Source organism: Nycticebus coucang, chromosome 2 (genome assembly GCF_027406575.1).
Source record: "Nycticebus coucang isolate mNycCou1 chromosome 2, mNycCou1.pri, whole genome shotgun sequence".
Lineage (NCBI taxonomy): Eukaryota > Metazoa > Chordata > Mammalia > Primates > Lorisidae > Nycticebus > Nycticebus coucang.
Window position 1 is genome coordinate 142,195,805 of NC_069781.1, and position 23,990 is coordinate 142,219,794.

Sequence of the window (23,990 nt, forward strand, 5' to 3'; positions counted from 1 at the left end):
ATGAAGCTGTCTTTGTTCATAGGTTCATTCTTTTTTATCGATGAGCAGTATTCCACAGTATCAATGTGCCAATGTGTTTAACCATTCACCTGTAAAAGTTAATTTGAGTTGTTTTCAGTTTTGGCTATTACAAACAAAGCTGCTATGAACATTTCTGTGAGAGTTTTTGCATACATACAAGGTTTTATTTCTCCGGATAAATGCCCAAGAGGGCAATTCCTGGGCCATGTAGTATAATTCTCTAAGATCAAACTGCCTAACCTTTTCTGAAGAGGCTGTTTGTTTAACATTCCCACCAGCATCCTCTCCAGCCTTCCATATTGTTTCTATGTATTTTTTAAGTTTTACATGTTCTGATAGGTGTGTAGAGATTTCTCATTATGGTTTTGATTTCCCTAATGGCTAATGACATCGTATGTATTTTTTGTGCTTATTTGCCATCTGCACATCCTCTTTGTTGAAAAAAATCTCTTTATATCTTTTGCCCATTTTCCATTTGGCCTGGCTGTTTTATCACTGTTGGTTTTTGAGACTCCTTTATACATTCTAGACACAAGACCACTTTCTTTTTTTTTTGAGACACAGTCTCATTATGTCACCCTCAGTAGAGTGCTATGGCATCACAGCTCACAGCAACCTCAGACTCTTGGGATTAAGCAATTCTCTTGCCCCAGCCTCCCAGTAGCTGGGACTACAGGTGCTGGCCACAATGCCTGGCTATTTATGGTTGCAGTTGCTTCAAACAGGCCAGCTTTGGTGTATGTGGCAGGCGCCCTGCCCACTAAGCTACAGGCGCTGAGCCCACAAGACCACTTTCAAACAGGGTTTACAAATATTTTCTTCTATTTTGTGGCTCATCCTTGTCATCCTCTTAATGGAATCTTTCACACAACATGAGCTTTAAAATATGATGAAGTCAAATTTATCATGTTTTCTTTTATTAATCATCATTACTATGTATGTTGAAGACTCTTTTGCCTTACCCTAGGTCCCAAAGATCTTCTGGCACATTTTTCTTGAAAAGTTTTATAGGTTTGTGTTTTAAATTTAACAGTTTGGTCCATTTGGGGTAATTTCTATGGACAGGGTTAGGTTTAGTTGTGCTTCCTCGTTTTGCTTTTGAGTTTCCAATTGCTCCAGCTTCGTTTGTTGATAAGACTATCTTTCCTCCATTGAATTGTGAAAAAAATCAGTCATCCATGCATGGATAAATTTCTGAATTCTCTTCTCTGGTCTGTGTGTCCGTGTGTCTGTTTTCCACTAGGACTGCTGTGGAAAACTGTCTTGATTATACCGTCTTCATTACTGTAGCTATACAGTAAGTTTTTAAATTGGGTGGTGTGATTCTTCCCATTTTATTTCTTTCTCAAAATTATTCTAGCTATTTTAATGCTTATACTTTTTCATACACATTTTAGAATGTTTCTCTATGTCTACAAAAAATATTCCTGGTACTTTGATAGAAATTGCCCTAAACCTTCATATCAGTTGAGAAGATTTGATATCTAAACAATATTGGGTCTTTCAATGCGGGAACACGATATGTGTCTTCATTTATCTAACTCCCTTTTATTTCATTAGTATTTTGTAGTTTTCAGCATACAGGTCATTTACATGTTTGTTAGAGTTTTACAGGTGTATTTCACTTATATTAAGTAATTGCAAATGATACCATGTTCTTAGTTTTAGCTTCCACATGTTCATTGCTAGCATATAGAAACACCTGGCTGAATCCCTTTGTTGCTATTACTCTTTCTTGGATATTTTTGAGAATCCTCAAAATTTTCTATGTTGCTAATCATGTCATCTGCATAAAGAGACAGTTTTATTTATTCATTTCCAATTTGTATATCTTTTATTTACTTTGCTTTCCTTGCCACTTTCCTTGTGACTCCTAGTACTGTGTTTGTGTTGAATAGAGTGGTAAGACCAGGCATTCTAGCCTTATACCTGATCTTCAGGGAAAAGCATTCCGTTTTTCATCATCAAGTATGATATTACCTGTAGGTTTTTATTTTAATTGCTCTTTATCAAGTTGAGGAAGTTTGCCTTTACGCTTACTTTGCTAAGAATTTTTTTTGCCATAAATGCATGCTGAATTGGCCAATAGTTTTTGACATGCTAAAGCATGAATAGTTTATTGGTATAGCATCAGATTCCACATTGCTACTAGCACTTAAGAAACTGCCAGTTATTCACTAAGATGGGAGATCATAATTGTTCTCAACACACACACACTCAGGGAACTATGTGAAGTCGTGGATATATCAACTTAATTGTGGAAATTATTTCACACTGTATATGTATATCAAGACATTGTATAATACATTTTAAATATGTGTAATTGTTCTTTATCAATAAAACCAGGGAGGGGGGAGATTTACCAGTGGTGGAATTTCAGTTAATATGCAAAAATATTGACACCTAAAAGCTTATTAAAATCTCCCTCCTTTTCTAACTACACATTTATGGGAAATTAGTTTATTTTTGAACTCTTTAACTAAACGAAGGTATTGTAACACAGAGAATACAGGAGCAGGCTGAGCGTATACCTTTTATACAGTGTTTTTCTGAAAGAGATTTGCAAAAATATAAGACAATGCCACTCATCTCATTGAGATTTTTAAATACTTCTAATGAAAACTTCAGTTATAATAGCATGTAGTTATTTATTTGAAAGTCAATACATGTAAATAAATCCCAGTTTTAATTTCTAATGTGTTTAAATGTGATATCTATGATGCATATAAACAAAACAATGTTGGACCCTAAAATGATTTTTTAAGAGAGTAATGAAGTTCTCAGACCAAAAATTTTGAGAAATGCTGCCCTGTAGAAACACTTATTCATGTGCCCAGAATGCAATACAAGGATGTTGATAGTAGCATTTTTCATAATAGCAAAATACTGGAAGCGATGTCAGAGACAATCAGCAGAGAAGGGTATAATAAATGGTGATAATTCAGTTTATGAAATATAATGTTAGTTAGCAGGGAAAATGATTGGTTTACAAAATAGCACGAACAAACATTATAAAGAATATTGATTTTAAAATTCACAGAAGTTGGCCAGGCCCAGTGCTCATATCTATAATACTGGCACTCTGAAAGGCTGTGCTTGAGCTCAGGAGTTCGAGACCAGTCTGAGCAAGAACGAGACCCTGTCTCTACTAAAAAGAGAAAAACTAGCTGGGCATTGTGGTGGACACCTGTAGTCCGAGCTACTTGGGAGCCTGAGGCAAGAGGATTGCTCAAACCCAAGAGTTTGATGTTGCTGTGAGGTGTGACATCATAGCACTCTACCCAGGTAAGAGATCAAGCACTCTATCCAGGTAAGACTCCTTCTCAAAAAAAAAAAAAAAAAAATCACAAAAGTCTTTGTACAAAATTTTATTTATTTATTTATTTTTGAGATAGAGTCTCACTATGTTGCCCTCAGGAGAATGCTGTGATGTCACAGCTCACAGCAACCTCAAACTCTTGGGGTTAAGCGATTCTCTTGCCTCAGCCTCCCAACTAGCTGGGACTACAGGTGTCCACCACAATGCCCAGCTATTTTTGTTGTTGTTGTTGTTGTTGCAGGCTTCACTGTTGTTTAGCTATCCCAGGCTGGGTTTGAATCTGCCAGCCCGTTGCATGTGGCCAGTGCTGTAACCACTGTGCTACAGGCACCAAGCCCAGAATTTTATCCTATCTATTACGTGATGTCTAAAGAAAAAATATATTGTTTTCATGTGGAAAAACTATTAAGAAATCTAATAGGTGATCAATTTTAAGTAATAAATTTAAAAACATTGGCAGTTGGGTAGGTATATAGAGTAAGATTTATCCAGAGAAGCTTAATATGATTGGTAATGTATTATTTCTGAAGTTACTTGGATGGCTCATTCACTTTATTTTTATTATATTTTTATTATTATGCTTCATAACTTACATTTATCCTATTTATTTTTCGGGTTTTGCATTATAAAAATTGAACTAAAACATACTATAGATATGGAATAAATAGAGATATAGATGTAAGAAAATCACATTTAAAAATAAATATATATATCGAGATCTATAGCAGCAGAGAAGATTATAAGTAGGAGAGAAGGAAAAAAGATCCAATACATTCATAACTAATGCTCCTCTCTAAAGAAAAAAAAATGAAGAATTAGATCTCAAAACAATTTTTAGTGAACAAAAGAAATAATTTTCAAAATAAGGAATACCCAGAATTTCTTGCGGTCACTCAAGAAATTGTTTTCAAGTCTGAATTCTCTTCAGGTCACTAAAAAATTGATATGTAACAGTCAAATCCCACACAAATCTAGCTGAATTTTCTGATTATCAGAAGTAAATAAAATAACAAATAAATATGGCAGAGGGAATAGTTTTCAAAGTTCTTTGCTGTAAAAAGCCCTTGGGAAAAGACTATTAGACAGTATTAAACATACATGTAAAATTTGGAATATGAGTTCATGATGAAGTAATTGTGATTAGATTTGACCCTCCCTTCATAAACACCTCGAAAACTGGACAAGATATATTATACAACTGTTTTCAAATATTGGACAACAGTTTATAGAATTATGATCCCTGAAAAAAGAAAAAGAAAGTGAGTCCAACATTCACCCCTGATTTCTGCATGAAAGTGGGTCTCAATCAAGCCACAGCCAACTCTCTGAGAGTGTTAATGAATAAAAAGTTAAGCATTCATAGAAGAAAATTCCACAAGGCTGGATAAAGAGTAACCAGGGAGCTGTATGCTCATAGTTCCCTGAACTCACACATGCTAGGAGACTTTCAAGTGCTGGGTCCTTGCTAAATGCCTGACGTATTCAATGGAGGCCCCAAAGGGGCACAACTTTAGACTAAAGCTACTGTCAACCTTCTATAACAAACCTTGAAAACAAGCCTCATAAAGATCAAATTGATGTGCAAGTAATTTAAATTCCTGCCAGCATAAAGTGCAGCACTCTTTAAAGGAGGACAATCAAAACTGGACACTCAACAAAAGAGAATTAACAATGTGTAACAACCAATTCAAAAAAATAGCAGACATGACAAGCAGAAAAATGTGACCCATAATCAGAAGAAAAATCAATCAAAGCAGCCAACATAAATAAAACTAGAAGATGGTGTAGTTAGCAAGCCAGGGCTTTAAAATAGTTATTATAAATATATTTTCAGATTTAAATTAAAATATGAAAATGATAAAGAGAGACATGGAAAAATAAAGGAAAAAATGGAACTTCCAAAGGTGAAAAATGTAATACCTGAAGAGACAAACACACTGGGACCAATAGCTGTCCATACACTGCAAAAGAAAGTTTTGGTGAACTTCAAGACACAGAAATAAAAAATATCTAAAATGAAGCAGAAAGAAAAAAAATTGAGGGCAAATCAGGCATCTGTGGCTCAGTGAGTAGGGCACTGGCCCCATAAAACAGAGGTGGTGGGTTCAAACCCAGCCCCTGCCAAAAAAAAAAAAAAAAATTGAACATAACTTCAGGGACCTATGGGAAAACTAGAAACTAGAAGTGAAAACCTCGAATAGCCAAGACATTACTCAGAAATAAAAACAAATCAGGAGGAATCATGCTACCAGACCTCAGATTATACTATAAATCAATAGTGATCAAAACAGCCTGGTACTGGCACATAAACAGAGAAGTGGATGTATGGAACAGAATAGAGAACCAAGAGATGAACCCAGCTACTTACCGCCATTTGATCTTTGATAGGCCAATCAAAAACATTCAGTGGGGAAAAGACTCCCTGTTTAACAAATGGTGCTGGGTGAACTGGCTGATGACCTGTAGAAGACTGAAACTGGACCCACACCTTTCACCATTAACTAAGATAGACTCTCACTGGATTAAAGATTTAAACTTAAGACATGAAACTATAAAAATACTGGAAGAAAGTATAGGGAAAACACTTGAAGAAATCAGCTTGGGAGAATATTTTACGAGGAGGAACTCCCAGGCAATTGAAGCAACACCAAAAATACATTACTGGGAGCTGATCAAACTAAAAAGCTTCTGCACAGCCAAGAACATGGTAAGTAAAGCAAGCAGACAGTCCTCAGAATTGGAGAAGATATTTGCAGGTTATGTCTTTGACAAAGTTTAATAACTAGAATCCACAGGGAACTCAAACGTATTAGCAAGAAAAGAACAAGTGATCCCATCTCAGTGTAGGCAAAGGACTTGAAGAGAAACCTCTCTGAAGAAGACAGACACACAGCCTACAGACACATGAAGAAAATGCTCATCAGCCTCAATCATCAGAGAAATGCAAATCAAAACCACTTTGAGATATCATCTAACTCCAGTAAGATTAGCCCACATCACAAAATCCCCAAATCACAGGTGTTGGCGCGGATGTGAAGAAAAGAGAACACTTCTGCACTGCTGGTGGGAATACAAACTAATACGTTCCTTTTGGAAAGATGTTTAGAGATCACTTAGGGCTCTAAAAATAGACCTGCCATTTGATCCTTCGTTTCCTCTATTAGGTATATATCCAGAGGAGCAAAAATCACTTTATAACAAAGGTATTTCCACCAGCTTGTTTATTGTAGCCTGATTCATAATTGCTAAGTCATGGAAGAAGCCCAAGTGCACATTGACCCATGAATGGATTAATGAATTGTGGTATATGTACACCATGGAATATTACGCAGCCTTAAAAAAGATGGAGATTTACCTCTTTCGTGTTTACATGGATGGAGCTGGAACATATTCTTCTTAGTTAAGTATCTCAAGAATGGAAGAAAAATTATCCAACATGCTCAGCCCTATTATGAAATTAATTTATAAGCACCCACACTTCCATATGAAAGCTATAACCCAACTATAGCCCAAGATGAAAGGGAAAGAGGAGAGGGAGGGGAGGGGGGAAGGATGTGGAGGGAGGGTAATTCATGCGACCACACCTACGGTGCATTTTACAAGGGTACATGTTAAATCTACTAAGGATAGAATATAAATATATTAACAAAATAACTAAGAAAATCCGGTGAAGGCTATGTTAATGAGTTTGATGAAAGTATTTCAAATTGTATATAAAACCAGAACATTGTACCCCATAATTGCATAAATGTACACATTTCTATGATTTAATTGCATAAATGTACACATTTCTATGATTTAATTTTAGAAAGAGTATAGTATAAATGTCTTCCCACAAAAATAAGTAAGTGAGGTGATGGTTATGATGTTTAGTTTGATTCAAGCATTCCACATTGTGTATTAAATCATCACATTGTACTCCATAAATGTATATAGTTATGATTTAATAAAAATTAAGTTAAAAACAAACAAAAAAAAGAAAATAGAAGTGGAAGAGGCAGAAAAAAGATTTAAATAAATAATGGGTAAAAATTTTCCACGTTTGACAAAAACTCCAAGCTAACATATCTAAGGCTCAAAGAATTCCAAATCAGAATAAGAAAAAAACAAAGAAACACACAAAGAATGACAGAAAAATATGCCAAAGCCAAATTTTAATTGCAATACTGAAAAGCAATGATAAAGGAAAAAAAAATCTTAAGATCAGACATGGGATAGGAGGAGACATATTATGTACAAAGAAATAAAAAGCAAGAATGACAGCAGTCTTTTGTTGGACAAATACAAGCTGGAAGACAGTGGGATGGAGCTTTACAGTCAATAGTAGTTTAATCATGGTGATATGTTCTGAGAAATGTGTCACTACCTGGTTTCATCATTGTGAGAACACTGTAAAGTATATTTATACATCCAGGCATATGATATAGCCTATTGGGCCTAGGCTACAAACATCAACAGCATGTTACTATGCTAAATACATGGGCAGTTGCAACACAATGGTAAGTATTCGTGTATTTAGACATATCTAAACATTAAAAGGTACAATAAAAATGTGGTATGAAAGATAGAAGAGCTTACAGGACTGGAAATTGCTCTGGTGAGTCAGTGAGTGAGTGATGAGTGAAAGTGAAGGTCTAGGACATTACCATACATTACTGCAGATTTTATATGGTTAGGCTACACCAAATTTATTTTTTAAAAAGTAATTTTGCTAAAGTATTAGGATGGTTAAGATATCGCCAGGAAATAGGGATGTTTCAGCTTCATTTTAGTCTTAGGAGATCACTGCTGTTTATGTAGATGTGGTTCATCATTGACAGAAATTTCATTACACAGCATATCATTGCGTACACTGTCTGACAAGAATGAGGTTCTGTCCTGATAAATCCAGCATAAGTCAAAAGTATCACAAGCCAAAAATGTATAAATGTATTTAATGCATGTAGCCTACATTTAAGGTACTTAGAATAATTAGCCTGAAATTGGACAAAACCATCTGACATGAAACATATTCTATAATAAAGTGTTGAATATTTCATGCAATTTATTAAATACTGTACTGAAAGTGAAAAACAGAATGCTTGTACAGGTACTTAAAGTATGGTTTCTACTGAATGTCCATCACTTTTATGCTATGGTTAAGTAAAAAAAAAGTTAAGTTGAACCATCATAAGTGGATGATCATTTGTACATACAAAAAATATCTGTCAATCCAGAATTGTCCATGAGAAAAAAGTATTTTTCATGTGGGAAGATGAAATTTAAAAATTTTCAGAGAAACAAAAGTTGACAGAATTCATCACAGAAGACCTGTGATATAAGAAATGATAAAGGGCCTGTAGTCCCAGCTACTCGGGAGGCTGAGGCAAGGGAATCGCTTAAGCCCAGAAGTTGGAGGTTGCTGTGAGCTGTGTGAAGCCACGGCACTCTATTGAGGGCCATAAAGTGAGACTCTGTCTCTACAAAAAAAAAAAAAAAAAGAAGAAGAAATGATAAAGGATTTTCTACAAGGAGAATTAAAATGTTACCTAATGGAAACTTTTCCTCATTTGAAAATCTATTCAAAAAAATAATTCGTTGTTAAAATAAAAGATAATTGACTGGAGGTAGAAGTAATACCTGTTCCAACAGCAGCAAATAGGACAGGAAAGAAAAATGTCTGTTGTAAACACTAGTGCCATCTATAAAAAATAAAATAATAATAAGATACAACTAATGAGCCAGTAAAAATGATAAAATGAAATTTCAAAAAAAATTAAAACCTTTTAAATGCCTTACTTACCTCTATTTTCCAAGTTACATAAATAAGGCTAAGGCTAGAAAAGAAGAGACCCCGTCCTAAGACCCCACACCAGGTATAAGCACAGTGGAGGAGGGGTAAGGGGGTAGGAACTAGACCTAATGTTGCTAAATCTATGACAGGGGGAGGGGAGATTTCCTTTGTTTCAAAGTACCAAAATCTAGATATATTCACTCATTGATTCATTTATGTAAAATCTTCCAGTTTTCAAGATGTTCAACTTGATGATTTGATGTATGTATGCATTGTACAACAGTCACCCCAACTAAACTTATTCACATATCCGTCGCCTCACACAGACACCATCTTCTTTTACAGTGTGTGTAATGAGAACAGTTAAGATGCTCTCTTAAGCAAATCTCTTACCCTCTTAACAACTCTCAGGTATATAATACAGCACTGTCAGCTGTCATCAGAGTGTTGTACTTTAGATCTCCAGAATTTATTCAGCCTGTGTAATGAAGACTTTGTATTCTCTGACGAACATCTCCCCATGTCTTCCTCCCCTAGCCCCTAGCCACCACCAGGTGATCCAGCAGTCCTCCGCCCAAGAAGATATCAAAAAGAAAATAAAATCACTGTCTGGGGTGGCACCTGTGGCTCAAAGGAGTAGGGCGCTGGCCCCATATGCTGGAGGTGGCAGGTTCAAACCCAGGCCTGGCCAAAAACTGCAAAAAAAAAAAAAAATTTCCTTTAAAATCATTATCTGCACAAGATACCTGTGCTCCAATGTTCATTTCAGCATTTTTCACAACCAAGTTATGGGAACAAACTGAATGTCTGTCAGTGTATGAATAGATAAAGAAACTGTTATATACATACAAAGGTGTATTACTTGGCCTTAACAAAGGGGGAAATCCTGCTATTTTTGTGACTACAAGGGTGAAAGTGGCGGATGTCAGGCTGAGTGAAATAAGCCAGGCACAGAAAGACAAATGCCATAAGATCAAGTCCCACCTATGACACCCATCTACATGAACACAGCCACCCTTCTCAGCCCTTGTCCCTACCTGGGGTGTAGGATAGGTACTCTACTGGCTCTCCCAACTCCAGCTATTTTTTAGGCTTTCACTCCAGAGATTAAATTCCTTCAAGACTGGGCCAGCGCTGAGGTTAGTGAAACTGGGGTGCCCTCTACTGTTTCCCAGAGCTATACCTACTTAGCTTAATTTCATTCAATAAAGTGAAAATGCTAATGAAACAAATGAGAATTCAACTGATAGTCCCTTATTTCTTAGGACTAATGCTGAATTTCATGTTAAAGCAAAAAATTAATGAAATGATAATAAGTACTCTAACAAAGCGAGTTTCTATACAGTTCTGATGGGCCTTATTATTTTACTAAGCCATCTACCATGAAGTGATGATGTTATATGTTACATAAACACTTGACTAGGAGACCATTTCATTAAGTTGTAGCAGAATGAATCTTGAGACAATTTGCATCTCTTCAGTACTATGCACTGACATGAAACTGATAAAAAATTACCAAAAAATATGGAAAGTTTATTTTGAGACAGCGGCTCTTGCTCTGTTACCCAGGTTGGAGGGTAGTGGTGCCATCACAGCTCACTGTAACCTCCAACTCCTGGCCTCAGGCAATCCTGCCTCAGTTCCTGAGTAGCTGAGAGGACAAGCACCAACTACCACGTTGGGGCAAAAGAGAAATTTTAAACATAACCCATCAAAAGAACATACCTACAGTTGATATTTCATTCATTATTAAGAATTAATGTCCATAACTCTCACTAATACAAAAGTAACCTCTTGTTTATCTACTTTTTTTTCAAAACTAGACTGAATAGCTATGTGTAAGTCTGTAATGTTGACTCACATTAGGCTGTTTAATCTTGAGTGAAGAGCAGCTGTAGAAGCTAGTATTTCTAAACCCAGAATTCCAACAGCTAACACATCAAAACGATATGAAGTTGATTACAAGGTCATATTAAATTTAGTTTTTCACCCTCAAGGAACATTAGCAGAGTGATACATCTTTTGAGAAATTAGAAAACGAAGTAATGCATGGTTTAATTTATCCTAGAAAAACCTTTCTAATGGACATTTTTATCCTATTCCTATTTCATGAAAAACTACTAGAATCGGAGTTAATACTGTGGCTACATACATATTCAGAGTTGTGCTTCTCGTATATTTGGACGTTTTTAGATATGTGTGCCCTGTTCTTGGAATACATTTACAATTTCTCATCTTAGGAACATTTCAGAAGTTTTGGAATGGGCTAAAGTACCAGTAGGTGACTGAGATTTGGAACACGCTGTATTTGACATGACAGAAAAAAAAAATGCGAAGCTTCATATGCTGGAAAATTGAAGAGTATTTCTGGAGAGAAGTTAGGAATTCGCCTTTTCTCACAACTATTCCGTTAAAAAAGACTATAAACAATACAGTGTCACAAAAGATGTGAACAATGATGTGACTTAACCTCATCCTGTTTTCAGTGGCTTTCCTTTAAACCTTGTTCGGGAGGTGTTCTTCGTGGAGAAGCACCATCTCCCAAGGAAGACCGTGAAATACTGAAATTAGGAAACGTGCTGCTTTAGCATCCATCTTACTGTGTTATTTGCAGGAAGACGTGTTTCTGCCCAGTTGTCATCACTGCCACCCTCACTTGTCGGGAACGGTGTCACTCACACAGGAGACCGACATAATCACAAATCATTACGAAACCCCGAGTGCGTCTGGAGACAGCGCAGCAAGTGTCGACCAGAAGCTCCACTGAGGTAGCCCCCGCCCCTCGACCCCAGCCCGGCTCTGAGGTCTGCAGACCCCCCACAACCCCTGCCCCTTCCTATTGCCACCACAGCTTCTCGTCAAGAAACGGAATTTCAGAAAACCCCCAAAGGCATCCTGCAATTAGGCAAGGATTCGTTCCAATCTAATCCAATTTTATCAGCTTTCCCTCCCCTAGCAATGAATTGCTATTTATGAATTAGGCAAAAGGTAGGCTCACGAACCAGTTTCTTTCTGAACGGATTACGAGATGAAGATACGCAGAGGTGCCCCTGAGGACTGAGGAGGCACCTGGGCTGGTTAGGGAGGTGCACTGGCTCTGGGAACCCCGCCTCTGTTACACAGACTGGCCTGGTGACACGATCTTTCCGCCTCTGGTCTAAAGAGGGGCCCCGCGATTATCACAGGAGGCGCTGAACACGTTCCCGCCGGCCCTGGAGAAACTTCAGCAGCAATATGGCCTATCCCGAGCCAGGCCAAGCGGCGGGCCCTGAGCCCTCCTCCTCCGCCGCTCCCGGCCGACGGCGCGTTTGCTGAGAGTCTGGCGGCCTCTGCTGGAGCGCGCTGCAGCGGGCCGTTCCTCCAGCCCGGGGACGACATGTGGCGCTCGGGAGAGGTGAGAGCGAGCGCGAGTGCGCCGGGGACACTGGGGGGATCTGCAGCGGGAAGCGCGCGGCCCCGGGCGCGGCGCAGAGCGGAGCCGCAGGGAGGCCGCGGCGGGAGCGCGGGGCGCCCGAGCCACCCGGCCCGGGAGCGCAGGGGAAGTTCGCGCTGGCAGCATGGGGCGGTGACGCCGCACCGGCCTTCGGCGCCTGCCACCCGGGCGACAGCAAGCGGAGGGGAAGGATGCACCCTCGCCGACGGCTTCCTCTCGGGGCCGGCGCGCAGGGTAAGCTCCGGGCGCGACCCGCCGGGCCAGTGGGGTAAGATGCGGGCGGGGTCGACAGGACCGGCGGCCCCGGCTCGGCCCGCACCCCTTTCCTCGGGGTGCCGGAGCGGCGGGCTGCACGGCCGGGGAGGAGCTGTGGAGAGCGGGTGGGGCACCGCGGGCATCCCGGAGCGCAAACTTTCCCCCGGCGACTGCGGGTCCAAAACCACGCGCTGAAGGGCTGGGGAGGGGTTCCTGAGCCGCGCAGCCCTGCGGGACGGGGCGCCGGGGCGCAGCGCCTCCGGCCTCGCGGGTAGGAACGGGGGAGGGGGGCACCTGCTGTCGCCGTCGCGGGAGTCTGAGGGACGAAATCGCCCACCTGGAAGGCCCCTCAGCCCCAGGGCTCCGAGGCGCGCGGCGTCCGGGCGTGCACTCTGGGTGGGCGCGGGGCCGGCGGGGGTGTCGCGCGCGTGTCGCGCGGGCTGCTCGAGGCCAGTGGACTCCGAGCCGCCGCTCCACCGCGCGCTCCCAGCTAAGGAGGAAGGCGCTGAGTGGCGGGGCGCTCGGTTCGGACCCGGGCAGGAACCGAGGAGGTCTGCGAGGGCCGGGATCGAGCCGGGAAGGCCCGGGAGCGGAACGCGCGGCCGACCCTGCCGGCCGCGGTGCCTGGGCGGCCGGGGCTGCGGCTCCGCAGTGCAGACCCCGGGCCCACCTGCCCTGGCGTGCCGGCCCTGGCGAGCCTCCACGGTGGTCCGGGGAGGGCCGTGGGAGCGCAGCTCCTGGGGGTGGGGGGGTTCCTGGCTCGGGGCTGAGGGGCGGCAGGAGGCACCGCCTGGGTTTCCCGCATGCAGCGCCGTGTGCTCGCCGCTTGGGCTCCGGCCCGGGTCCGGCGACGAGCCCCAGGACGCGCCCAGGCGACCACCGCATGGCACCCTGCCCTTGTGACAGAAGTCGCTGAGGGCCTTGGCTTTTGAGGTGGAAGTAGCTGCTGTGTGCGTCCCGATTCCAGAGTGTGCGGGGGAGGGGGTGTCCCTGGGAAACGCTCCTTTGCGAATACTCGGCAAGGTTCGTAAATCGTGAGCACCTATCTGCGTTATGCGCATATGGAGAAATACGCGCCTTCATTCAGGTTAGGCGCCGAGCCGCCTGGATTTCAACTGCGCTAATTAGCGTCCGGCGCGGAACTGAGAGACTTCAGAGACTGTGAACTTATTTAGTTGGGGTGGGGGTGGGGGCAGGATGCAGGCAAAGCGGCGGCGCTCTCCCCGGCAGCTGTGACAGGATCCTGCAGAGTCTCGGTTCTTACATGAGCTTTTTCTCCCCCTTTCTGCACTTTCAGCGCCTTACGGAACAAGGAGTAGCTTGCTGGTTTTGAACGCGTGGCACACATTTCAGAAAGGTAAAATTATTCCATTTGTGGATTTGATGGGTACAAATTATAGTTTCCCAGATAACTTTCAGCGTTTAAATTAATAATTTTACCAATGGGGTCGTTGAGAAGCATGCTATAAGTAAAACAGTATTTGAGACATGGAAAAAATAAATCAGAATGCTTCTGCAGTCTGAATCAAGGTGAAGATCCTGTACCACCTTCCCCACTCCCACTTCCTGCCCTGTGAATGTGTAGAAAAGGCACGGTCTGCAGGGGGAGGACAGCCTCGTGCTCTTTCTTTGTAAATCGCTTCGGTAGCAGTAAGGTTTGCTTCCAGGAACTGTGGCACAAAAACGCTTGTGTTCATAAGCCTTCCCACTTTGTGTACTTTACAGCGTCAAGATCGACTTGGAGAAAGGAACAGTGATTCTTCCAAATTCATCTGCTTCAACAATTATTCTTATTAGGAATGGACAATGGAATGTTCTCTAGCTTTATCATGATCAAAAACCTCCTTCTCTTTTGTATTTCCATGAACTTATCCAGTCACTTTGGGTAAGTTACCATCTGTGCTTTTATTTTATAATGTTAGGGGCACCGGTGCCGTTCAGAAACATTGTAAGCAGAACACCAATTCATCAAGCCATCTCTTAACCACCTTTGCAGTTCCACCCCTTTCAGTTTGTTGTAAATAAATACATAAAGAGTCCCTGCCTTGACCCAGGCTTTCTCCCTGAGCAAGGCTGGTTGCTCATGGTGTGGGGTCTCAGAAATGAGGCAGAGAAAAGAGGCCAATTATATCTTCAGAAATGGAAGCCAAAGATGGTATCAGAGTCAGCTATGTTTCTCCCTACTCAAGTTAAAACAAGATTCAGAAGTTCACGTGAGTAAAGGACAGTCACTGCTTGTTAGACGAGGCAGCAGACATTTGCCCGTCTTCTGTTCTCTCCTGCAGCTACATTTGCCTTTAGAGCCCGGCCCACACTCCATGCTGTTGATTAGGACTCTCGGTGGCCCTGGCCTGAGCCCAGGGTCTGGACTGTGGCCCTCTGGACACAGGTGCAGAGTCCAAACTACGGGTGCCTGGAGGTCTGGAGGACACCCATGAGGTTCGCTGTAAACATTTCCATTCATGGCTTTCAGTAACTAGACATTCCAGATGAATGCTCTTAGGGGCTGGTGCTCCTCTTCCCCCAGATCCTCTGCCCCAGAATTATTCTGATTAACCAAAAGGATTGGAACTTGAAGATAGAGTATAATTAAGAAATTAAATTTCGGGACAAAAGTTGACAAGTATTAGTTTTACAAAAATGGGCTCCAGAGGTTGCACTTGTGTAAGTCATTAAGGGGCTGGGAATATACAGTGGCTCCCAGGCAGCCTGTAGAGACCTTCCATCTGGCAAGTAAATGTGAGCCTTCCAGGGCCACATTTTCTGTATGTCCTCTGGACATTTTCTGCTCTTCCAGATCTGTGCAAAGGAAGAAACAGGGTTGGGGGGAGGTTCTTCAGACCTCACCCAGGTGCCACTGCTGGTGAAGACAGCAGTGAGGCTGTAGGTCAGGTCTACCTGGGAACAGGCCTGAGCCCTTAGTTGGGACTCAGTCTAGTAGAGCTGAGCTAAGGAAGATGTTTGTCCTTTACCAATGCAAGCCGGGCGGTGTGTGCACTACAGCCATACTAGTGGGCATAGGAGTGTGGTGTGTCACGGCCCTTTTAGCTCTTCCTAGCATCTCTTTGGGGAACAGCAATGGGAGTTACTCTTGTTTTTCCGGTCTTGAGTGGACACCTCTCCTCCCATGCCGTTGGTTTCTTCAGCTGTTAAGTGAAGCTTTTCCTTTCCAAATTGTCACCAACTGTTAAATCCTACAAACTGTGACATGCACAGTACTACTCTGAACGGAAGGTTTATATAGAAGTGAAATCATACAGAATTTTCAAGTCTGCCATTTAATTCATTAAGTGGTTGGGTTTTTTACTGATATATACATACATCGAGTAATATTTTGGAGGTAAGGAGTATACTAGGATTGGGAACATAAACTTTTGTGTTAACATTTTGGTCAAAATATTTTATTGTGAATTTGCATTTAATAGGCCACTCCTTGGCAGGTGCAACTCTGAAATAGGCGGTAATGTGTGTATGGAGTTTAGCCGCAAGACTCAGTTATACTTTATTGCATATTTAATTCTGTAGCTTTCTGAGGCCATCCTTAAAACAGAGAGGTAACTTAGTTTCTGTGGAAGCCAACACCAAGTGAGTGGTAGAATACCCTTCAAGCCTTCCACAAAATCCACTGTTGGTGCAGTTTTAAATATTTAGAGGAAAGGTTAATCGTCAGTCGTAAAACACTACCTTCTAACTGCAGAACCTACGAGAGCTACAGAGGAGTGTAAAGAAGGAACATGTCCCAATTCCTCCGCACAGATGTGGCCATCGGTCATGTTGTAGCGTGTTTAATTCCTCTGGCTTCTATACATATTTTTATATCATTGGGATCAGACTGCACATCTGGTTTTGTAGTTTGCTTTTTTTTCTTTACTTGTGACTTTGTTATCACAAACTCTTTAAAATTTGTGCTTTTAAAATCGATGGACATGATTACAGGGCACAATGCCGTGAGGTTCAGGGCTGCCTTGGTGTGTGATGTTCACGTTCTTTCTGATTTTGCTGTTATACATTTTTCTGTGGTAAATGTATTTGGCTTAAACCTTTTCTAAACGATTTAAGATTATTTTTATTAGGAGATATTTTTGTAAGTGGAATTTTATATCAGATTGTTCGGGTGCTTTAACTCTCGACCTTGTGATGAAGGGGGTTCTCTAGCAAAGCGAGAAGCTGACTTTCATACACTCTGGCCCGCAGGGGAATGTTTTCAACAGTCACAAAAGACATCACGAAAAGGCTTCAAGCCCCTGTTTAGTTCTCTTCTTGTATGAAGCTCTCCCCACTTGCCTATTATCTAAATGTACTGAAGAATTATTTTGATGAGTCCCAAGGGAAGTTTCATAATATTTACTTGACTCTAAATCTTGAAAAGTAGCAGCTATCCCAATATTCAGCACCTCCTTTTATGTTACCCATTTTAGGCAAATCCAAGGAATAACTGAATAAACTGGGCATATTTAGCCCATCTTCCAGTTGGGGAAAGAGGGGCAGATGTCCCCAAACCTGGTACCTGCTAGGACTCTTTATGCACTTCCCACGTGCTTCTGCCTGGTCACTTCTTGGGCTCCCTTGTTTGACTACACATGGTTTGCAGGGTAGTTTTAGGTTAAACCAATCTAGAGAGGAGGAGGACATAATTCTGAAAGGTATTCACTATTTCAGGGTAAAAAGTACTTTGTATACTCTGAGATTAGAGAGAAAAAAAATAGTTTGGGGAGTCCATTCTTTCCCCTGCCTCTGCCCCAAAGGAAGAGTATATGTGACCAGGTTGGAAAAAAAGGTGAAGGAGGAACACCCAAGGTCCTAAATGGAATACGACTCTATGAAAGAGAGGTGCCCACTCCTGTACATACCTGCCTGAGGCCAGAGAACTGGCAGGGGCCAAACCAGCTGCATAAAATCAGGCACAGAAAGAAGAAGGAAAAAGAAAGCATGGAAGCGTTTTGTGCATGTACCATGTTGATGTGTTTGTGAAAAGTGTGTGGCTTTGGCACTCAGAAAATTTGTAACTATGATAAGTGAAATATATTTGGGGATTATATAAGACAATGTGAAATTGCTTTGAGAATATCTGAGTATTTTTTCTTTTCCTTCTCTCAATCTATTATTTTGATCAGAGTCACCAGCAGCTCATTTTCAGTAGCCTTTATAATTCTCCCGATAGTTTTAAATTATAGAACAGAGGATGAGTCAAGCGTATAATAGAACAGAGGCCTTGTTTGACAGACAGCCTGTGTAATGGCACATTTGGAGACATGAGATTGTTTGAAACATTATGATTATTTTAGTGAAACGGGTAAGCAAAAGTAGATGGCATAGAAAAAAGTAGCATGGAAACAATATTGGCATCTATGTAATGTCAAAATTTATAGTATTACATGTAAACTGGAATCAATTTGTTATCATTTGGAAAAACATACCATATCAGACTTGATAGACTAGTGATAAATTTGAGGATCTTTCAGCTCAGTAATAAGATAAACTCTGATTCCATTTATTTTAATTGGCTTAAACATATTGTAGAGCTTTATCAGTTGAAGAAGAAAATGTGCGTTAGAATTTTTATTATTTGGCAGCCATCATTCAAATAGATTTTGAGAAATAATATTTTACAATCGTCAATTAAAAGTAGGTCCTCGGAGAAGTGACTTAAAAACATGAAGAGATAGGTATTCTGTATCTGTCTATACAAATGTGCTAATCTGGACCTTCATTTTCATGAAGAGGGCCTTTTGAAATATACATGCTCAAGGACAGTTGTCTTTTAAGTAGAGCAGAAAGTACATTCTCTCTGAATCATGCAGGTACTTACAATGCCTTTTTAAATGGAAAATTCTCTTTTGTGAATTCCCAGATGACAAATTCTTCCTACGTTGTCACTGCTGGTTCGCAAGGCCCAGGACAGTCATTGTAACAATTATAAAAACACTCAGAAAGCACCACTGGTGCAGTTAGCAGACACACAAGCCCTGGCACATCCGGAGGCTTCAGGGACCCGCATGGATTAGAAAGGTCATTGTTGCCCGTTACAAAAAATGTAGGTAGCTGAAACAAGGCTACAGACAAATGGCCAACATTTTTTTAAAATGTAGCCCCCTCAAAAAATACTTGCAAATTACATGCTTGGTGAAGGAAACCTTTAGCACACTCGTGATGCCAGCGGCAGTGAGCAAAGCTTCAGAGAGCCCGCGAGCGCAGCTCTCTGCCGACACCGTCTGGCAGTCCGCACCAGGATGAGTCACTGGCTCGGTTCATGTTTTAACTGGTATGAAATTTCAGAGGGAAGTATTAGAGCCCAGAGTAAAAAGCAGTCTCTTCATAGAACTCTGGTGGGAGCAGCAATCACTATTAGCATCTGTATGAATGTATCTCCTTAATCTCCAGAATGCACTTTCCAAAAAAAAATGCACTATTTAGTTTTTACAGAATCCTCACTTTGTGCGTGAAAGAGCTCAGGCTTTAGAGCTTAGAGAAGTGTGTCCAGATTTTGGTACTGGAAAGTGGTAGAATCCAGGTCTACCCCAGCGCTGTGGGCCAGGCCTAGCATTGTCTCTGTAGAGCTTCCCCGGGATATCCTAATACTTATGGTGCTATGAAAAGGGAAAGAAGGGGAGAATTTATAGATTGGAAAAAAAAGAATATTCCAGTCTCTTGAGCTCAATATCATTCTAAAAATGTTGCGTCAGCAGGGCATGGTGGTGCCTGCCTATAATCCTGGCACTCTGGGAGACTGAAACAGGAGGATCACTTGAGCCCAGGAGTTTAAGTCCAGCCTTAGCAATATAGTGAGGTCCTATCTCTACAAAAATAAAATAAAATAATCAGCCTGGCCTGCGGCACACACTGTCATCCCAGCTACTTAGAAGGCTAAGGCAGGAGGATCATTAAGGCCAGGAGCTCCAGGCTGCAGTGAGCTATGATCATACCACTGCACTCCAGCTTGGGAGACAGAGCAAGAGCCTATCTCTTTAAACAAAAACAAACAAAACAGTGAGTCTACTATAGCCCGAATAAAACCCAACACAAAATACGGATTGTGAAATATGCTTTAGAGATGGGATCATCTGCTAGAAAAAGTAAGACAGGCTATGAAACAGGCTTTAGCCGTTCATTGAAAACTATTTTATTTGTATTTCTTTAACACGTTATTTTAAAATCAAAAAGCCACCCTAAAAGTTAATGAAACACAGGACCAATTAACTTTGGGTGTTAACAGAAATAATTGGTCCATCAGTCTGTAATCAGCTTGGTTCCTGTTTCCGGGGCCTCTGGCAAATATTCAAGATAGCATCAGTACCACTTTAACAGAGGGTAGTGTGGCAGTCTGTGTGCTCTCCGTGTCCACTCTTCTGTGCGATGTCAGAAGAGTCACTTAACCTGCTGGCAACTGTTCCCTACAGTGGGAACAGTCATGGATCCCCCACAAGGCTGAGATGAAGGATCAGTAATTTAGCCTGTGCTAAGTGCTCAGGCAAGGTGTGTGGGTGGGTGGGTGGGGTGCTGAGGTTTCCCAGACTCCAGGTGAACATGGCGTCTGCTGGAGCATGACAAGAGGCATGACCTACTCACACCTGCAGGGTCCCCCTTGCACAGGCACCTTGGGAGACAATGCTCAGCTGCTGCCCCATGTGCCAGGCTGTGTCCTAGGTGCTGAGGTCTGGACAGGGACAGAGGAGCCATGTCCAGCTGGGTGTGTTCTGGTATGCATGGGACAGACAGCAAATCCATAGGTGTGATTGCTTATGAAGAATAATTTAGAGTGAGAAATAGACAGTGAGCTGCCAGAAGGGAATGTTTATACAGGCATGTGATCAAAGTAAAGATGGGAGGAAAGCTACCATTGAAAAAAACCTGAGCTGGGGGTGGCACCTGTGACTCAAGGAGTAGGGCGCTGGCCCCATACACCGGGGGTGGCGGGTTCAAGCCTGGCCCCACCAAAACTGCAAAAAAAAAGGAAAAAAAAAAAAACCTAAACTGGCTGGATGAACGGTAGGGAGGGTGAGGTGTAGTGGCCTGGCAGGGACGGTGTGAAGCAGCAGGGGGAAGGGGATCTTGGGCCACAGGAGGTGGTTATCAGGAAGGACAATTGACTTTTATCTTGGAGATCAAAAAGGGGAGGCTCATTGTGTGATTTTGAGTAGGAATGAAGCATGAGGCAATTTAGATGTGACAATATGTGACTTAAATTTTGAAGCTCACTTTGGGTGCTGAGTGAATAGAATACAATGGAATCTGGTGGAGTGAGAATGGGTTTAAAGAAGCAGTGGGGACAGTTAAGAGGTGACTGCAAAGGCCCAGGGGACAGTGATTGCTGGGCCAGCAGGATTTATCGGTGGGTTGATGTGAGCCAGAGAAGCAGAGGCACTGAGGATGACCCTCCCTCCACAAGGTATATTTGGCCAGAAAGCCCGATGGGCTTCCTTGAGTTTTACTGAGCTGGCAGAGCTGGCTGGGGACACAGAACCATGAGTGCAGTGGTGCAGGCAGAAGCCCCATGAGATGCCCGTTGGATGTCCACATGCGGGTGCCAGGTGGGCCACTGGACGTGGGGGACTGGTGGTCAGAGAAATTGGGCTGGAAATATGCTTCCACATGCAGGAGGTATTTAATGGCATTTGTCTTGAATGAGACTCGTGGAGACTGAATACAGACAGAAAGGCAAGGATGGCCCGATTGTGCCCGGGACACACCCGTATTGAGAAGTGGGAAAGGTAAGTGTTCCAGGGTAGCAAGACTGACAGGAAGAGGCAAAGGGAGGAAGGACAAAGAGGGCAGTGTCCTGGGGCCCAGAGGGAAGGCACTGTAGGAAGGAGGGCTGGTCAGCTCTGCCACACGTCGCTCACAGTTCAAGTAAGATGAGGACGGAGACTTGATCTTGGTGATGTGAATCTTGTTCCTGGCCTCCAGGGGGATGTTCCCTGGGGCTGTGGGAAGGGAAGGTCAGGCGGGAGTGTCTGCAAGAGAAGGGAGGCAGGGCAGGGGGCTGTCTGATGTGGGTACATCTTCCAGTGAGCTCTGATAAAAAGAGGAACGAAGACTGAGCATTAACTGGAAGGGATGCAGAGTGAACGAAAGACATTGCACGTAAAGGCAGGTGATGTTACAGCGGGCGGGCATGCTGACAGGAGTGCCTGAGAGGCAAGGGGAAACTCCGTGTGATCAGGACAGGGATGGCAGGTGCACCATGTCCTCACCCAGGGCTGGAGAGAGGAGTGGCTGGCTGCAGGAAGGTAGGCAGGGTGTGAGGGAGTCTGTGGCCATCAGGCTGGGGCTGGACCTTGCAGACAGCAGGACTCTGAGTTGGGCAGCATGTGAAGCGCAGGACCGTGGAGCCTCCACAGAGGGTGGGGCTGGGACAGCCCTGCGCAGGACCAGGGGCAGGGCCAGGAGGACTCACACTGAGGCCCCAGGGAATGGGCTGGCAGAGGAGCTCCAGCCTGACAGACCAGGCTTGAGCCACATCAGTGTGTTACAGGTTCATGTTTTCTACCCTTGGAGAGGTAAACTCTTACTTGGATACATGGACTTGACCTTCAGTGCCCAGCTGGTGTCCACCACGGTGTTTTTTGTTTTTTTTCTGTTATACTTTTTTTTTTATTAAACATAGTTAGCTAAAGTGGTGTGTAGTAGACAGTAAAGGAAAACGTCCCAAAATAGTACCACTTAGAGGTGCTTATTTAATGACCCGAAAGTAACAAACAAACTGACGATACATTTCTCTGAAGTCATTAAATACTAGGAAAGAATGCAACTTAAGAAGACAGCTAAGACTGCAGCTTAAAATCCCAGCCCAGTTCAATTCCCAAAGTAATTTCACATTTAAAAGAAGGCTGCAGCCACCATTATCGATCCCATTTTATGGAAATCAGAAACAGCCCTTGATGTAGGCAGAGGAAACGCCCTGTACGACATATTACACACCATCTTCAGGAGCACCCCTGGTGGTGTGACGATACTGAAAGGATTTTCCTCAATCCTTTAAAACAGGAAAATGAGGAAACTTCATCAGGGGTCACATTGTAGAATGAAGCACCTTTAAAAGGGTGGAATCTGGCTCCAGTGGTTATGGTGCCAGCCACATGCACCAAGGATGGTGGGTTCGATCCCTGCTAAACAACAATGACAACTGCAACAAAAAAATAGCCAGGTGTTGTGGCGGGTGCCCATGGTCCCAGCTACTTGGGAGGCTGAAAAAAGAGAATCATTTAAGCCCAAGTGTTTGAGGTTGCTGTGAGCTGTGATGCCATGGCACTCTACCAAGGGTGACAAAGTGAGACTCTGTCTCAAAAATAAATAAAATAAAAGGGTGGAATCTACAACTTAAAGTTATTATTATGAAAGAATATAAACTGACGGATAAGTAAGGTTATGTTAGCATAGAATCCTTTAAAGTTTCTCAGAAAGGAAGATACTGTTAGATCTTAGTAAAAATATGATGTCCTATGCCTCAGCCCTTTCAGAATAAGGAGTGAATTCTACAGCAGCGTTCACCTGTGCTGATAGACAGCTGGTGTTGGGGTGGGTAGCTTCCTCTGAATTCCCTGTCCTGCTGTCTGCAGACCTCTTATCCATGCCTCAGACAGAAATCCAGCGATTCCATTCATCCGCCTCCTCTCACTGCCCATGCCTCAGTCTTGCCTGTCCCAAGACAGTGATTAACATGCCACTCTGCTGTCCAGGGAAAGTGCTGGAGGCTCCCAGACCTTCAGGGAGCACAGCACGACCAGAGTCATTGGGAACATTAAGACAATACAGGTACCTGTTTTTTCCTGGATCCATTACAAGCAGGTCTGTGAGGCCCAGAACTTCGAAAGACATTAATGCAAGGGTCTCAGAATCAAGTGCCTTGAAAAGGCCCGGTGTACGGCAACAGGGAGAAGTGGGGATTTGCACAATACCGAGAGTTAACCCCGTTTAATGATGTTCACGATTTTTCCTAAACACTTTGCTGATGCAAGAAACCCATTAGTAGATCAGATTTCATGGGATGTCAGAGCCCTAGTTCATTTCATCAGAAACTATAAATGACCCAGAACTTCAGATCCAGCTGGATGCCGTGGCACAGCTCTCCAAGAAGCCCCAGACAGTGCCAATGCCCCCAGCCACCTACACTTTCTGCAACAACGTCTTCCCCCCACAGGCTAGAGCCTGGGGCTCATCAACCATGTTGCTTTATTTTTTTAAAATAAAGT

General features: G+C 42.7%; 1 protein-coding gene across 4 annotated transcripts in view; it reads left to right on the forward strand.

Annotated features, from left to right (window-relative positions):
• Positions 1–12,218: 12,218 nt before the first annotated feature.
• The window catches only part of GABRA5 (gamma-aminobutyric acid type A receptor subunit alpha5), a 92,030-nt gene continuing 80,258 nt past the window's right edge, over positions 12,219–23,990 (forward strand). Inside the window, exons 1-3 of one of the 4 annotated variants that reach the window (XM_053582020.1) lie at positions 12,219–12,780; positions 14,099–14,158; positions 14,527–14,686. In XM_053582020.1, coding sequence (XP_053437995.1) covers positions 14,601–14,686 — 86 coding nt within the window. In that variant the 5' untranslated portion in view covers positions 12,219–12,780; positions 14,099–14,158; positions 14,527–14,600. Of the gene's footprint in view, positions 12,781–13,031; positions 13,073–13,234; positions 13,353–14,098; positions 14,159–14,526; positions 14,687–23,990 lie in introns of those variants that run through there. The other 3 variants (XM_053582019.1, XM_053582022.1, XM_053582021.1) reach the window with 3 other exon arrangements.